At 37.6% G+C, this 18,041-nt stretch overlaps 1 protein-coding gene across 8 annotated transcripts in view; it reads right to left on the bottom strand.

The window, feature by feature from the left end:
• Nucleotides 1-8,766: 8,766 nt before the first annotated feature.
• The window catches only part of LOC139142593 (intermembrane lipid transfer protein VPS13A-like), a 125,675-nt gene continuing 116,400 nt past the window's right edge, over nt 8,767-18,041 (bottom strand). For all 8 annotated transcript variants that reach the window (XM_070712577.1, XM_070712581.1, XM_070712584.1 and 5 more), the window contains 7 exons: nt 16,069-16,154; nt 15,344-15,421; nt 14,526-14,762; nt 14,041-14,195; nt 13,358-13,481; nt 12,104-12,166; nt 8,767-11,887 (listed from right to left, as the gene is read on the bottom strand). In XM_070712577.1, coding sequence (XP_070568678.1) covers nt 11,816-11,887; nt 12,104-12,166; nt 13,358-13,481; nt 14,041-14,195; nt 14,526-14,762; nt 15,344-15,421; nt 16,069-16,154 — 815 coding nt within the window. In that variant the 3' untranslated portion in view covers nt 8,767-11,815. The remainder of the gene's footprint in view (nt 11,888-12,103; nt 12,167-13,357; nt 13,482-14,040; nt 14,196-14,525; nt 14,763-15,343; nt 15,422-16,068; nt 16,155-18,041) is intronic.

Below are 18,041 nucleotides of genomic sequence, written 5' to 3'. Positions count from 1 at the left end.
CATTGCTCTGACCAAACAAACTTTACTTTCTTTTTAAGTAAGTTAGTTCAAAGGCTCAGTAATTGTGGAGAAATTTGGACAGAATTTTCTGTAGTAACCAGCCATACCGAGAAAGCGCATCAGTTGTCGTTTGCAGTTTGGTATGGGAAAACTTGAAATGGCACTGATTTTGGCATCAACAGGTTTTACCTCACCCTGTCCTACAGTATGTCCGAGGTAAGTTACCCTCGCCCAACCAAACTCAGATTTGGCAAGGTTGACAGTCAACATTGCTTTACTCAGTCTCTCAAAGAACTTCCGCATGAGCTTGATGTGTTCCTCCCAGGTGTCACTATACAGGACGACGTCGTCAACGTAGGCTGCACACCCGTCTAGCCCGGATATGACGTCGTTGATCATCCGTTGGAACGTTGCCGGAGAGTTCTTCATTCCGAATGGCATCACCTTGTACTGGAACAATCCGTCTGGTGTAACAAAGGCGGATATTTCACGAGCACGATCCGTCAGAGGGACTTGCCAAAATCCCTTCAGTAGGTCAAATTTCGTCACATACTTGGCTTTTCCCACTCGGTCGATGCAGTCATCAATCCTCGGGATTGGGAAAGTGTCTGTCTTTGTTAAAGTGTTGACCTTCCTAAAGTCCGTGCACATACGATAACTGTGATCTGATTTGGGAACAAGTATGCACGGCGAACTCCAGTTACTTTTACTGGGTTCAATAAAGTCATTGTCCAGCAGGTATTTGACTTCTTCCTGGAGATATTTTGCTTTTGTTGGATTCAGTCTGTATGGATGTTGTTTTACAGGCTTACTGTCCCCAACATCAACGTCGTGATAGATGACGTTTGTCCTCGTTGGAACATCTTGAAACAGGTGTTTATATTCGTGGAGCAGTTCTTTCACCTGTTGTTGTTGTTCTGGCTGGAGGTGTGCCAACTTTGTAGACTCCAGCTTCTCCAGGATTTCTGAGTTCTGAAGCTTGACCGAGCCCAGCTTTGAGTTTAGAGTATTTTCACTCAAGTCAGTTTCAGTATCACTATCTTCATAATGGCCAGAACTGACGGTACTGACAGGCTGAGTTATAGTAGGATTATCCCTATCCAAATATGGCTTAAGCATATTTATGTGACATAGCTGTTTTTGTTTTCGCCTGTCAGGTGTTATTATGATGTAATTTAAATCACTCAATTTCTTATCAATTAGATATGGCCCAAAGTAACGAGCATGGAGTGGTTTGCCAGGAATTGGAAGTAGAACAAGAACTTTTTGACCTGGTTCAAACTTCCGTTTTGAGGTGCTTTTATCATATCTGGTTTTCATTGACTGCTGAGATGACTCAAGATTTTCTCTGGCTAATTCACATGCTTTAGAGAGTTTTGTACGAAAATCTGACACATATTGCAAAATATTCAGACAATCATCGTCGTCAGACAGGAATTTCTCTTTAACGAGCTTAAGTGGGCCACGGACTGTATGTCCAAATACAAGCTCAAATGGGCTAAACCAAGAGACTCTTGAATTGACTCTCTAACAGCAAAGAGCAGAAAATGAATTCCTTCATCCCACTGCTTCTCTGTGTCAAAACAGTAGGTCCTAATCATGTTTTTCAAAGTTTGATGAAATCGCTCAAGAGCACCCTGACTTTCTGGATGATAGGCGGATGACCTATACTGTTTAATGCCTAGCTGATCCATTACTTGTTGGAAAATTCCAGACATAAAGTTGGAGCCTTGATCGGACTGGACACATTTAGGGAGGCCAAATAAAGTGAAAAATTTGACTAAAGCTCTCACTATAGTCTTTGTCTTTATATTTCTCAGTGGTATGGCTTCTGGGAACCGAGTTGATGTACACATAATTGTCAACATGTACTCATTTCCTGATCTTGTTTTTGGTAGGGGCCCAACACAGTCTATTAGTATCCTACTAAATGGTTCTTGAAATGCAGGAATTGGCTGTAAAGGGGCCTTTGGAATGGTCTGATTTGGCTTTCCTACCATTTGACATGTGTGACAGTTTTACAGAAATGTGCTACATCCTGCCTGAGAATTGGCCAATAAAAGTGGTTGAGAATTTTATGATAAGTTTTCCTGACTCCAAATGACCAGCCCAGGGCGTTTCATGGGCCAGGCGCAAATTTCAGCACGATAGGGCTTTGGAACCACAATTTGATGTTTTATAGCCCAATCGTCATCAACCAAAACATCTGGAGGTCTCCATTTACGCATGAGAATACCAGATTTTGTATAATAGGAAACAGAGCTATCTGAAGTTTTACCTTCATCATCTACCCTGTCAAACAAAGACAAAATATCTGGGTCTTTGTGTTGTTCTGCAATGAGATTTGATCTAGAAAATGTCTGACTTTGGTCAGCAGAAGTTTTACTGGAAGTTTCAAATCCACGAGGGATAACGGAATGATCCGTGTCAAACACCTGACTGAGAAAGGTGTCATTTAAGTCAACATCTGTGACATTATTTTTGAGAGTATTTTGATTCTCGGAAGTTTTCTTTGACATGGCTCGAGTAATTGCACACTGAAGGAAAAGGCCGGGTATTTCTTCTTCATTGGCTCTGGATTCTGATCTAAACTAGGATTATCAGTCACAAGTGGATTAGTAATGACCTTGTCCCCAGCAAGGTCGTTTCCAAGAAGAAGGTGAATCCCTTCAAAAGGCAAAAAAGGCCTAATACCTAAAGTCACAGGTCCAGAAACAAAGTCCGAAGACAAATAGACATTATGGAGAGGAACAGGAATGTAGTCATTACAATCTACCCCTTAATAAGAACTTTAGAACCTGAAAATGACTTTTCAGAAAACGGCAGGGTATCTGCCAACAAAAGAGACTGGGAAGCCCGGTATCTCTTAAAATTTTGACAGGGGTAGCGGAAGAGAAATCACTAGAAAGTGATATAAAACCATCATGAATAAATGGTTCGAAAATACCCATAATGCTATCTTGAGAAGAATTGACCTTGACCTCATTAATTGGGGATAAGAGGGGTTTAACCTCAGAAAATGTGTTGCACACATTATTAGACTCTAATTGAGTTGATGAAGAAATAAAGCCGGTGGGCTTAGATCCACTTTGACCACTTTGACCTTCACGTTTTCTTTTCAATTTGAAACACTCTGACATTAAATGGCCGTCTTTCTTACAATAATTACAAGAAAGTGTACCGAACTGTTTGTCAGAAGGAGATTGAGACTTGGGATCTGATGATGGGGAGTGTTACTTGAACTCTGTGAACTGTTGTCATTTGATTTTCTACTCTCCTTTGAAAAATTCTTGATGAAAAGGACGAGTTAAATTTACCTGCATTGTTTCTGTATGAAAAGGACTGGGATGGTTTGCTGAGAAATGAAGATTTGTGGGTCAATGAATAATCATCGGCCAAACGTGCAGCAACCTCCAATGTATCTGCCTTTTGTTCATTGATAAACGTCTTGATGTCACTCCGGATGCACCTTTTAAATTCCTCAATCAAAACAAGTTGTCGTATTTGTCATAATTCTGACTGACCTTTTCAGAAGAACACCAACGATCAAACAGTTGTTCTTTTGTTCGAGCAAATTCAACATAAGTTTGATCTTTCACCTTCTCACAATCCCTAAATTTCGACGGTAAGCTTCAGGCACCAACTCATAACCCTTGAGAATTAATTCCTTCACAGAATCATAATCTGAAGCCTGCTCTACTGACAACTGAATGTAAATTTCTCTGGCTTTACCCACCAAAGCACTCTGCAAAAGCATAGACCAGGACTCCTTAGGCCAGTTCAGACTCTGAGCAATTTTCTCAAAATGAAGGAAATATTTATCAACATCCTTTTCTTGGAAAGGGGGAACTAGCCTGAAATGCTTAGTGATGTCAAACTTGTCTGAAGGGAAGAATTTTCCTGACTGTCCAAGCTCTAAACGTTTATTTCTACCTGCAATCGCTGTTCTTCTAATCGCAATTCTTTTTCTCTCTGTCTTTCTTCCATTTCTAATCTTTCCTGCCTTTCTTTTTCTTTCATTTGTAATTCCATTTTTTTAATTTCCAAATCTGTCCTGTATATTTCTAGTTTTCTTAGTTCAAAAGTAGACTCGGGCTCATAATCTTTCAAGGTGGATTCTCAAATTGGCCTAAATCAACTAAATGTTTGGCAATAATGTACTGTATTTCCCTCTTGCGCATGATCTTTTGACTTCTACTTTAAGGAAATTGGCCAGTGCTATGAGGTCGTCTTTTCTGAGGGAATCAAATGTGTCCTGATCAAGGTCATCCATTTCCTCTGGTTTAAATTCCGCCATGATTAAATTTCGCTGAGTTCACAGTATACAGTAGTTTTGAAAAGGCTGGCAAAATGTTGTCAAACGGCTCAAATGTTCGTCTCCCGGACGAGCCCCCAATTTGTTACGTGCAGAGAAAACGAACAAAAGGGTGAACTCAGCAGTTTCCGTTTAAACAAAATTTATTACGAAAATAAAACTAATTGCTAAGTCAGGGATAGAGTACAAGCTTTAAAAGTGTACAGACTACTTATCTCAGCTGGGACGGCAAAGCTCCAGTCTCAGAGTTGTAACAGTCAGTCTGGATGAATGAACAGTCCTTTGGCTTGCAGGCTTGAAGCTGCACAAAGTCCACAGTATAAATCCAGCGTTGACAGTGAAGGTCTTGAAAAGTCTTGAGAATGACTACTGCTGGAGTTTAGTAACACACAAGAGACACGATCCCAAAAGTCTGACTGCAAGCCTGCTGTCCCAGTATTTATACTCATGTGTTTACATAAGCATATAAGAACAATCTAGAACTTTTATTGACATGCTAATTACTGTTCTAAAATTATCTCTCTTACACAACTAATCAACTTTCCAGAACATTCCAAACATGACTAATTGAATTCAAGGTTGTGAGGTCATTAAGGGCAGTGACCTTGAGAATGTTCTAGACTAATTGAACTCAGGTCATGATGAGTGTGGGGGAAATGACCTACATAACACAGCAATACGAAATCTTATTACCATACCTTTCGAAACTTTATTGTGGTTATCCTCAAACTCAGTTGACACGACGGGAGTGGTATTTCGGGGTCAAAGTTGCCAAAGTTTTGAACCCATGTCGATGGCGTAGTAACGGACTGCAATCCCAGAAATCGGACGTCGTGTTTGGAATGTGATTAGGAGCTAAGTATTGATAATTTGAAACTTCAAACCACCGATTTTTAATTTCGATGTGTTCAGAAAACTGTATAAAGAATATTTCATGATAATTAGTTATGTTTAATCCATGGACGACTCAACTATATTTCGACGTGTATAGCGCTTAGATATCGGACACGGGCTGCTCTGTGTGTGTTGCTTTCGGCACCTTGTATCGTACGGTGTGGCTAACTTCGCCAAGTTTGTTCAGTGAGTATTACTTATAATTGTTTCCATTGCATATTTTGTTTGTATTAAATCGCACAGGCATTATTTAATAAAATAGCGAGTATATTTCATCGTATGGAATTATTTACCTGTCAAGTTTTTACGCGGTAAGTCACTTACTACGTTTACACAATTATGCTAAATATTGTCTGTCCGAAAACTTGTACACTTCTTACGTTCATTAAATGTACTTTTTTTTCTCGAACAACTGCGCAGTTTTCGTTGAAACTACATGCAATCGTAGCGAACAATGGAAAGAATATTTTCAAAATCATTATTCTCCCCGACATTTAAAATTCAATGCTAAATCAGGACTTTAGTCAAAATTTCAGTTACTTGACCTGACGGCAGTATGTTGACAGTATCACTGACGCGGTATCAGACGACAATTTGTGACCGCCGCTCGTAGCGAGCTCGATGGCTTCTACCAAAAAAACTATCGAAAACGGGACAACAGTGTCACCTGACTTAATATGAGGTCACACGACCTGTAAAACGCTATCGATACGGAGCGAAGTGAGTGTAACTAAAAGCATGTCACTAAATGGCCGAAAACTGAGGTCGTCCGAAACTGTCACACTGAGTGTACAGCGCATACGACAGAGTTTGTCCCGATTTTTTGATAATTATTGTACGTGTCCAATATGAATTTAACGCATTTTGTGGTCGTGTGAGAAAAAGAATCTCACACACCAAGGACCTGGAATTAGATTTCTCACACTCGTTGGGGATATTTTGTCTCACACTCGCCTGCGGCTCATGTGAGACAAAATATCCCCAACTCGTGTGAGAAATCTGATCCCAGGTCCTTGGGGGTGTGAGATTCTATTATTCTCACATTCCTGGCCACTGGGAGTGTGGGATCGACGGTGTGGGAAAAATCGATCCCACACTCTCAGAAACCGTCCCACACTCTGCAGTATATAATACACGAGCTCTGATAGGATTATAAATAGCCTTTCGTTCCACGCTCAAAATATTATCCAATGGCACGATGAGTAACAAACAGACCGGAACTAAAAAGTAAGCAGGTCAGAGTACGGGGCAGACGACAGCATTGTCATGATTTTGGATAACGTTGTACGTTGTTTGTGACCCCAGGATGGTGACAGACTCACAAAAAACCGGCAGAATTTTCCAAATAACTGGTGGACATAGGCTACTTGGAACATATGGCTAATTTATTTTTTCTGTTGGATATCTCGTCCGTAGCAGAAGTTGAAGTAACGGCAGCATAACTCACCACAGAGTTCGCGTGTAAGTGACATGGGATACTGTAGATGGCCACGAAGAAGCATAATCGCCTATACAGTGAAACATTCAATGTTTCCAGTATGAATTTAACGCATTTTGTGGTCATGTGAGAAAAAGAATCTCACACACCAAGGACCTGGGGGTGTGAGATTCTATTATTCTCCATCATTTACATCGAAGCTAAGAGGAAAGCTGATGTTGCCTTTTTACCAGATGTTGTATCAGTGCTATAAATCAGACTTTCGCTGTAACTGTTCCAAACGATTTTAAACTTCATTCACAGGCGGGAAGTACTCAGACGAAAGAAATGCTATAACAGAAGGGTTGTAATCATCCTTCCATAAAACTTTTGAAAATGTAAAGGGCTTTTTTGATGAAACGGGAAAAAATTCTGACGGGAAAACAGAGTGTGTCCTTTACGGCTAACCCAGAAATTTTGGCCGCTGAGCAAGTAAGAAACACACTCCTCACAAGACTTTTTGTAAATAGGACTTCAAATTTGCAGGTTAAAATGTGCAGAGCCAGATGGAGATGGTGCTTGAAAGTCACCTTTTATAAATTGCGGGAACACTGTACTTAACCCTGTTGAATGCTGTAATTTTTTCCACCAAAATTTTAATGTAGCATTTTACCAATTTTTATCAATTTTTCCGTAAATTTTTTGAAAATTTTGGACCAAATGCGCATCACATTACCCCGGCTACATTTTTTTATCAAAATTTTAGCAAAAATCTGAAAAAATTGACTGCGCTATATTTTATAAAAGTGACAAAAATTGACTGTGGTGCTCAAAGGGTTAAACGGATGAATTTGCAAACTCACAAATTAAAAGATAAGCTCTAGTGACTATATGGCCCAAAATTCATCCCATTTTCATCTAAATCAATGCACAGTTACACGGTACAATTCTGTGCATAGCTTTCAGTCTGTGACCGACAGATAATTGTGCAAAATTATTACCCAAGAGGGACATTCTATTGGCTAGTTGATGGTTTATTTCACATCCTAAGTGTTGTACACAATACAAAGATATACATACAAGCCTCACGATTACAAATGATAAAAAAAGAAACAAAAGAATTCTCACATGAGAACTATGTTGGCGGTATCACCACCCTCCTGAACCCATAACATTATGTTTGCACTATCTTGGCAATATCTGGGCTCACTGACGCCACTGACTATGCAAATATGATAAAACCTAAAAAAGAGACAACGGAAATGACTTCAACTTTTGTGAGTGCACTGTTTGAAGGTTGAACTGGGGTGATATTTCTGAAAGTAACACCAAAATTTGACTTTATCATTACCATGACATCATACCCACTGTTTCAATCAGCGTAGATTCGACAATCGTTAAAACATACATGCATTTGTTAAAACAATGAATTAAAAATTATCTTTTCCTTTCTCATTTAAAAGAACAAAACAGAACAGAACTAAATCAAGCCATTTTCTATGAGTTGTCATCAAGAAAGAGAGGTATGTTGCGTGGTAATAAGGTCACAAGTCCACTGTTTGTTCAGCCAAGAAGGGCTGGGGATTGAAGTATACCATCCATCAACATGCTGTGAATGAACTTGTGTGTGTAAATGTGGAGGTCAAAGTTCAGAGATTCTGATTGGTCATTTGTACTTTGATAGCTTTAATACTGATCATCTTTGACCAATTAGTAACTGGCACGTACATATCATTACCAGTTTTTTGTGAGCTTCATAGGTGTCTTAAGTGTCCCTTCTTTTGCAAATCGACAGTAACTGGCAGTTCAATGGCACATGACCATGACCATGAAACTTTTGCACACAAATGATGAACACATCTGGCATCAACTAGCACAATGACATGGTTTCTGGTGTGCATATACAAACACACGCATAGTGTGACATGGTTGACACAGTTTCTGGGGTGCATATACAACACACGCATGCACCCGTCCACACCAATGCATGCTGCAAACGTTATCACATGTGCACCCACATTGAACAGATGATATGTGAAAATGCATGTACACTCTGCACTCTAACAGAATCCATTTTCAAAAGACTACATTTCATCAAAAAACCATACACTGTGTTACACGTGACATGATTAACAGTAACTTTGTCATTTGGATTACACCCTGAATTGGAAATGACCATGGTGCAGCAAACAAAACCACAGAAATATGAGTATTTTCATAAGTGCTTTTGTTCTTGGATTTGTTTGTACCACCATCACATGTGATCATCGTGTCTGTGGTATTACGTGACCTTTATATTAATGACCTTTGCTTGAACTTTTACCCTAGTAATCTTGTTGATATGAGTCAACCACTTCATTGAATGCTCTGTAACAGCCTTGCAGATTCACAAAATTTTCTATCAACTTAGATCATAACACTATATCTGTCCTTTTCACATCATGGTAATGTCACATACATTTGAATAACATGGGTCGGGTTCAAACATTCTCATAATAAAAACAAAATCAATGAAAGTTAATGTAAGGGTAATACAAAAAGCTAAACAACGACATGTTACTTCTTTTCAACCTAGAAGTCTATGACATCGAAAAAAAATTCATTTATTCTCATGGTCAGTAAATGTTCTACAGTATATTGCACTATTAATGGAGACAGCAAAGGATAAGACAAAACAAAGAGCGAACACTTTTTATGTAAAATACGCTATCTGATGGCTCACCAAATGTAAATTTTGAGCATTTTGATCACATGCAATTATAGTTGGTCCAGATGGAAAGTTTAATTATGAGGGTGAGCTGACTTGCATCGTTTTATCAGAAGTCCATCATAATTATCAACAATACCTGATTAAACATACACGAACCATCACACCTATAAAGAAATCTTCATGCATTGATAGCATTCAGCCTGATACCTACTCTCTGTGTACAGAATCAACCTCTCTATGTCACAACCCTAATCAGAAGATTATAGTTCACAATCTCGACAGATGAACTAAATATAAAAATCAAAACATTACAACTGCACAAAAAAAATTGACTACAAAATACTGGTTTGACCAACAAAGCATACGTCAAGATATTCTGGACATTATCTAACTGCCCAACAGAAATATAATAATATTGGATAGACGTTCTAAACTTTTAGTATCTATGAGATAAAATTATCATATATATATTTTAGAGTATCTATACTATTTTTTCACAATAGGTTAAAATATCTTTATGGGTCTTTCTGTTGTTACTTCATTAATATCATATTCTACAGGAGATTTTGTCCAATCTCTACATATTTCAAATTTTACAGTCATTACAAGTTTATTAATATCTCTAACAAATTCACAATAGACCGACTCTTCACATTAGCACCTGCATATGTGACCGTTGAAAAAATTCACCATCAATGTCCATTAACACTTTTTTGTCCTAACATTTTTCCTAGCATGAGTTCTAATATTTCTAAAATCATTTCTAAAATTTTTGGTAATTTCGTATGAATGGCCGCAAAAGACAAATCAGATTTCCATGTGCAAGGCCAGATTGATACTGCACTTGGAAGTTTCGCCAGATAGATCTTTTTGAACAAAATTATTCAATGGATCAATTGCAAGTTTTTTATCAGCACTGATTTGCCAATAAAATCAATTAAAATTGCTAAATTTCTAATTTGCCATCTCATAACTGCAATATATAAACCAGTTCATACACTCTGGGTACAACCTTGACAGAATAAAAGCATGAACAATTACAAACAAAATCGTCCTTTGTCACATTATTTTCACTTACATTTTCTTCATGGCACTGAAAAGTTGACATGCAGGAAATATCTCTCACTGCAGAAAACCTAGCTCTCCAATAACTGATTGCTGAACTAAATTTATTATAATGAGATGACGTGACGGTAAAGCCAGTCACCATTGCCTTTGACTGTTTTGCCTTCACATGATTTACATACTTTTCATTTAACTTACAGAATCTGAGAGTCATAATGTAATAGAAATTATGGCACTGTAGGAGAGAGCGAACTCAATCGTAACTACTGAATACTAATGGATCATTTCACACGATCAAATTTGTTGGCTGAGTTTAAGATTTACTAACCTTGTTATTGAAGAGAAAAACAGGCATTTTCTTCATGATTTTTACTTGTAGAAATTACTTTGGTAAAACAAAGATCCTTCCTCTAAAGTTGGCGTTATTTTTAAATGTCTTATCTAAGAAGATCTTAGGGATAGGTATAGACTACCTACGCCTTTGAAGTAAATTTTTCACTTTTGATGAAAAATGACTTGAGAAAAATGTGCTAACATTGTTTCTATGCATTGGGTGTAATGTGTAAATGTGTAAACTATTATCGGGATAAAAATATTACGTCTAGAATATAATTAAATTAAGAAGAGTATTTGCAGACAATCTGTACAATAAGATTAATGTATGTTGACATATTTTTGTCTGATATATAGTAAACATAATTAGGTACTATGATTAAATTTTGTTCTAATTGCACGGCTTTCATGGCAATAGGTGAAGTGAATATATCTACTGGGCAGGACTGCATGTGAATTATCAATGGCAGCATTTATACACAACTGTATGTACTGAGTTTTTATTGGTTATGGGATACAATAAAAAGGAAGTGATGTCATGAAACAGGAAGTGATGTCACAAAACCGAAGTGATGTAGAATGTACCTAGTTCTGATTGGTCAATGGCATGTAACAAAACAGGAAGTGATGACTCCCTGTTAAACGTGAATGCCTTTAAAGGGAGAGGTTGAAATATTATAAATTGGAAAAAAAGATGAGTTAGCGTGGAAGATGACCTGCCATGGATCATGTTATGCATTAAAATGGAATTCAATTTGTAGTAAAGCTGAGAATTAATTAAGAAAGCTATTCATTCACATTGCACATATTAATTGGTTACAAAATATCATAAAATATTTCAGATGATATAAGCATGCAAGCTTTTCTTCTTTCATAACATCTTCTCTTGACAATTAACTGATACTATTAATATCTACAATTCTGCACATGGTATGTTATTTGTTTCACTTGATTCCTACTCCTCGAAAGAATTCTAGTAAGTCTTTTAACTTCCAATTCTGTGTTCATGTTGTTTTTGCTTCCAGTTCTGACAATTTTCCTTTTGCTGACCACATTCATTACTTCTCCGCATCTTCTGACTCTAGTCAACACCAAAGGTTAGAGTTTCTTCTTTGTGAAGTAAAATGACCTTTTCCAGTTTACTGTGAAGCCACTGTAAGGAGTAAAATTTGGTCATTAGATTTTTTTGTGAATACCCTGCACAACTGTAAGTAAACTCATCTAAAAGTTGTCAAAATGTGAAATTTGTGACTGTATCTATTTTCATGCCTCTCTGTGAAATTTTATCTCTATATGATCTGTCAACTCCAGAGTAAACAATTCAGCCGGTAGAGTGTCTACTGAATTTTTGAGCTTCATGAATACTTACATTGAGAACACCAAGGTCATCTGTGTATATTTCTTTGACTTCAACCTCTGACGAATCAGGTTCCTTTTGAGAAAGGAGAGGTCAGGGGTCAGATATGCAGTACTTTGCATTTTGTCAATTTCAACCATTGGCAAATTACTTTTGTGGTTGTTTCGGGAAATGAAATAATAGGTCAAGGAAAAAGAGAATAAGAATGAATGCTTAACATATTTATTTGCAATTATTACACCCTACTGCCGTAACCTATGGGAGTTTGACCGTCCCAATAACTTTCCGTATTTGTATAGTACGCGGAGTCCCCGAATAGGGAGACGCGCGACGCACTTGTTTGACCTATGACCTAGCGATATCGGATGTAAACAAACTATATTACGGTGTGAGTTATAGACGTAATAACAACTTCCACCAAAATATTCGTAGTATAAGGTTTAAAACACGCGAAGCACAAAACTGAGTCTAAAGTCAATTGATTTTTATTTTAAAAAACTAATTAAATTGAAAACATTCAGCGAAGTTTGCTTGTACTGGCACTGGAACTTATTGGCTTGTGCCAACGCAACAATCGCGCGCGTTCCAGTCATATCGCGCGTGCAGCATCCCTCAAAATTTACCATAGAATTAATGGAGGGAGGTGTATAATAATAGGGTTATACAAAAATACGGCCCTGTATGGACTCGGGCTCAGTGAGCGAGTATTGGACTCGCCTTCGGCTCGTCCAATACATCACTCACTGAGCCCTCGTCCATACAGGGCCGTATTTTGTAATAACCCTATAGTATCCAGTTCTGTATTACGTGGTGAGCATGCACTGAAGTCACCATAATACTCAAGCTTGTAAGCATTGTGAATTTGGAATTTAGGAAGCCAAGTTCTTCAGAAAATCTATACATAATCCATAATATCTCCATTATCTTTCTTCGTGATGGGCTTGGATAATACAATTTGCATGGCTCATGTTTGAACACTTTCATTTTCAAACACAAAGTTGACCTTTTTCACAGGGCTATTAAAATGGCAACAGTTTTTGAGTTTAACATATTTTTGTACATGGTATCCTGACATCTGAGTTAAAGTTGCATGTTGTACAAACCAATAAGCCAATTTGTTGCCCTGTCTCTGTGGGTAGATTTCCAAAACAATTATGAACAAATGCCAATTTGCTTTGCACTTTGACCTTCACTTTGGTGTCTAGATGTCAATGGTGGTGCACCATTGTTGAGGCTAGATTTAATGGCAACAGCTCCAAAGCTAACCTTGATTTTTAAGATAATTTTGTTTCCTTCAACTGTTGGTATTTCTGTGAGGTACTCATATGGGTACTTCTCCTCGGTGTCCCAGCCACTCCATAGACGACATTTCTCAAGAAGTAGCACTTGTCTGTAAGATAGCGTGATAAAAGGAGCAAATTATGATAACAATATTTGCTGGAATAGTTAACAAAACAGTTTTTGTAGGTTTTGAAAATAGAGTCACTGTTTTATATGCAATTGCAATTAAAAGAGTGGTTATAATATATATAGTGGTAATATTGTATTGAAGTACAAATAGTTGCCACACAAAAATGTCTTGTGTCTACCACCTACAGGCAAACAATAATGCTGGACTTTCACAGCATGTTACTTATGGACAACTCCAGCATTATGATAAGACAGTACGGTACTTGTCAATTTTCCTTGCTTGGTTGAGCTTATGGTAAGATTTACTGATATACAGACAATTGTGGTTTACAAGGTCAAACAACTGATGTGAAATTATTAAAAATGTTTTAATTACTCTAACATTTTACTACAGTACTGTAACTTTAGTTTGAAAATGTTGTTAACAATTTTTTTGAGCAAGATATCTGCCTTGAAGAAATTCTAAAACTTGTGACACTGAGAAAAGATGCATTGGCAGCCACAGCACAAAGTTTATGGAAACATGCCAGGAGCCATACCTGTCTGTAAGAATGATGACATCGGGATTATCCTTCTGGTCTGACTTCAGTGATGCATGTGCAAAGTAAATGTCTGTCTCTCGGAAGGCGCCCTTGGCTAGATTATACAGTAGGGTAGCACCATTTGCTAAGTACAGAGAGTATGGCTTCACACCCTGTGTCAAAAAACAAAAGGATCATGTAGACTATGTGAGAGGGTGCATATGATATGAAGACAAGAACTGAACATTCTCGGTTTTACCTTCCTTCTTTCACATATCTAAGCAATCACTGGGGACACAAGTTTTGTTCCTCTTGAACATTGGTAATAATTGGACCATGAAGTTCTCTTAAGTTTAAGATGACCTTGGACAACCTTTGCCCTACTTTAACGTATCTTAGCAGTTACAGAGGGTATTTATTATGTTCCTTTTTAATATTGGTAAGTACGGGATCATCTACTGAGGACTGAGGTAAACACATCATTCCTATGAAACAACACTTACCACATGTGGATTAATAAATCTTGGTGTACGTAGTCGCACGACCGTGTGTTCACCCATGTCAGCTGCCCGTCTGATGGCATCAAAGGTCATACTGACCATGTCAATGATACCACCGGTTGGCCTGGTGATCAATCCCATGATGCCTTTCCCGATGCCTTTGAGGAACCCCTTGATGCCCTCTTCCTGAGCGCCAGTGATTGGTTTGACCACAACTCCAGATATTCCCATCACGATTCCCTTAACGGAAAGAGAACAATGGAATGATACACTCAAATGCACTTTTATGGATGATCTACTTACCAGTAAATGAAATCAAATAACATCAACAACAATTGTGTTTAAAATGAGATATCCTCCTGCTGTAGTTAAAGATACACTGTGTGCCATGTGGAGCTGGAGGTGCTTACTCTTTTCGGAACACCTGACATCACCTCTGTAGTCTGATAGCCTACAGTCCATGTTCTCTTTCTTGTTTTGACTCGTTTTTGTATTTGTCCAGCTATTGTTTGTGAGCTTTTGTATATATGGCTGTGATCCGTGGACTTTTGATCATGCTGGCTTATTTTCCCTTCATGCTTTTTGCTGAGTGAATACCATTTTCCGTTTAAGTCTGACTCCAACACTCCTACATGATAAGATTTCGTATCAGTTGAACATGTATGCGCTATGTATCATTGAAATTAATCTTTCTACAGCTGTAATCTTTGACCCTTTGCATGTGCGCGGTTACTCTTCTCTTTGTTCAGCTGCCTAGGTGGACTTATCCTAAAGGACTTTGGTGTCGGCAATTTGAGGAAAGGTTATGTAAGAATCCTTACCAATACAAATCCTTTGCCAGCAAGCAGTAGACTCTCAGGCAATGAGTCAGGGTGCCTTTGCATTCTACGATTTCTCCTCTGTGGAATAAACAAATAAATAACAGAAGAACAAAATTAGACACTTTCAAAATTCAGAAATACTCTGAGAGATGGTAGTGAACAAGAAGTGTGAAAACTGACATGTAGCACCATATCAACTTAACTTACTTGTAGGCAAAATTTTGAAATAATTAAAACACTCACCATTATTTCAATGTCTTCCAGTTCATAGAATATCATTAACTTGACTGTAACACGGTTGGAACTAATTTGGGATAATTGGATTTTCATATTTTTCAAATTTCTCAAATTGTTAGGTGCTGTACAGCTGAATGTTGCAACATTGCAAATTACTCATAAAAACAAGTGTGTTATATAAGAAGAAAAGCAGTTGAGATTACATTTGTAGATTAAATTGACATTACTTCACCATCAAATTATCCCAATAAGTTCAGATCTTACGGTATTAAATTTTAAATTTTCTAGACGGACAAAATTTCACTCACATCAGTAAATACGAAGATTGTGATTTCCTGCATTTTATATGAAGTGAAAAGATTTTGAAATACCAATTTCCTCTGACAAACTACCAATGCTGTACAAAGTAGATGTAAACTTTCATTGCTTGCCGTCAAAATCATGGTATCTGTACTGTACCTCCATTACATATTGTTCTATTCTCATACCTTTTTAAATTCTTCATCGAAAGAGAGGCTGGCAAGAGCTTTCCCTGCAGCTCCAGTAATTCTGGCCAGGGCACCTGCAGTACCACCTTGGTGGGTAAAAATATGTACACATTATCAAACTGGATTATAAACCCACCTGACAAAAAATGGTGTATTTTCTAAATATAGCAAACAAAAATAATACCAGAATAGTACAGTACATCTGAAACACTGTCCATATTGTTTATTTATTTCTAGTTACTTGTTTACAGAATTACCAGGATGTTTATCTGCATTAGTCTTATCTCTTTTGTTGGATGACACATCTGATCTCTGAGCACAACAGTCAATTTTTGTTTTATTTGCCCCTTCATTTCAATGTGATCGAAAGCTGAGGAATTGTCTCTGCTCTTTGTTCATCACTCCACAAATATATCATATTAAAAATGATAGACCAAACATGGGGCCCGGGGGCACCGACGTCCTTTGTACTTCCTTACTGTTTATTATTTGCCATAAATATGAAATTTGGCAAAAAGTCAAATTGTTTGGACATAAATGAAAGTTATTTGAACTGGTTGGTTACTGCTCCAGCATAAGTTCAAGTGTGGATTCTAAGTATCAACAACCCTGATATGAAAGTGAATTAAGAATTAGAGATGGGACTCAATAGGATCAACAATATCTAAAACAGGAAACGGTGAACTTATATAATACAGAAGGGGAGAAAATTTAGCCAATGGCTAATCTAAACCAAATTACTTAAACTGGACTGTTGGCATTGATTACACATGTATTTATTGTCCATCATATAGAAAATAAATTTGGGCCATTGACTAAAAAACATTTGCTTGTTACACTCACCACACTTGTACTTAGTATTTGGAGTGTACACCTATCTACAATACAATGATAAAAAGTTTGGACTCTGTAGGTCAACAGTGCATCTTTAATGTGTGAGACTAAATAAGTTACCCCTCAAGTATGTATAGGCCAAAGACAATATTAATTTTGAATTATGTAGTGCAGGGAAGGACATACAATATGGTGAAAAGCAAATTAAATATAAAAACTGAATATACAATTATATGGAAATGTTGTTTTACAGTCATGAGTATCTGGTGTGTGCCGAGAGACAAATATTAAAATTGGACAGTATTATCCTGACCACAGTTTGTCTGACTGGTTGTTTCCTTCTGATTTTCTGACACGGTGATAGGTACAAAATATTATGCTATTCACGATAGTTATACAACATAGCTTGCATTTTGTTCACAGTAGAACTGAGTTTTACATGTAAGATAACTTTCTCGTAAACTGTAAATTCTGGCTTCTGGCAGCTCAAACGTCGCAATACTACATTTTTTGATATGATATGGAGTGACTTCCACACATATGCAATATGCAGTGACAGTCGATATGTTCATAGTAACAGTCTACTACATTCAAGCATAGTGATGTTGACAACTACATGCATGCCAGTGCACGATTTCAAAGTAGCAAGGATGAAATTCTAATGGTCTTTTAGTGGAAATATAGGTATTAAACGACAGTGAAACAAACAACATTAGTTATCGTGACCTTGCTGAAGTGCAATCTCGGATCATGTATGATCTGATGATCATGCCAAATTTATACCATGTCGGATTATGCCGTGATTCTGAAGTGCGCGTACTTCCTTAGTAAATCGGTCAACATCCCTGCGTACGATGCTGTGTGTTCCGCTACAGCTAATCGCCCCGCTCACCCTACGTACGGGTCTTTGCAGGGCTGTGGTGAGCGGGGCGATTAGCTGTAGCGGAACACACAGCATCGTACGCAGGGCTAGGTCAAAGCATGCACACACTGTAATAGCGATCGGAGTCAACAATGATGTCAAAATCAATGCACAACTGTCGAAATTACCCAAAATAAGCAACAGAAAACTAAAAGTTATCGCTATGTCGAAAGGACAGTACATCAACATAAAACGACGCTAGTTTGTTATGACATGG

The sequence above is a fragment of the Ptychodera flava genome, chromosome 10, assembly GCF_041260155.1.
Source record: "Ptychodera flava strain L36383 chromosome 10, AS_Pfla_20210202, whole genome shotgun sequence".
Classification (NCBI taxonomy): domain Eukaryota; kingdom Metazoa; phylum Hemichordata; class Enteropneusta; family Ptychoderidae; genus Ptychodera; species Ptychodera flava.
Note: the sequence above shows the minus strand (reverse complement) of the source record. Positions and strands in the feature narration are given on the sequence as shown.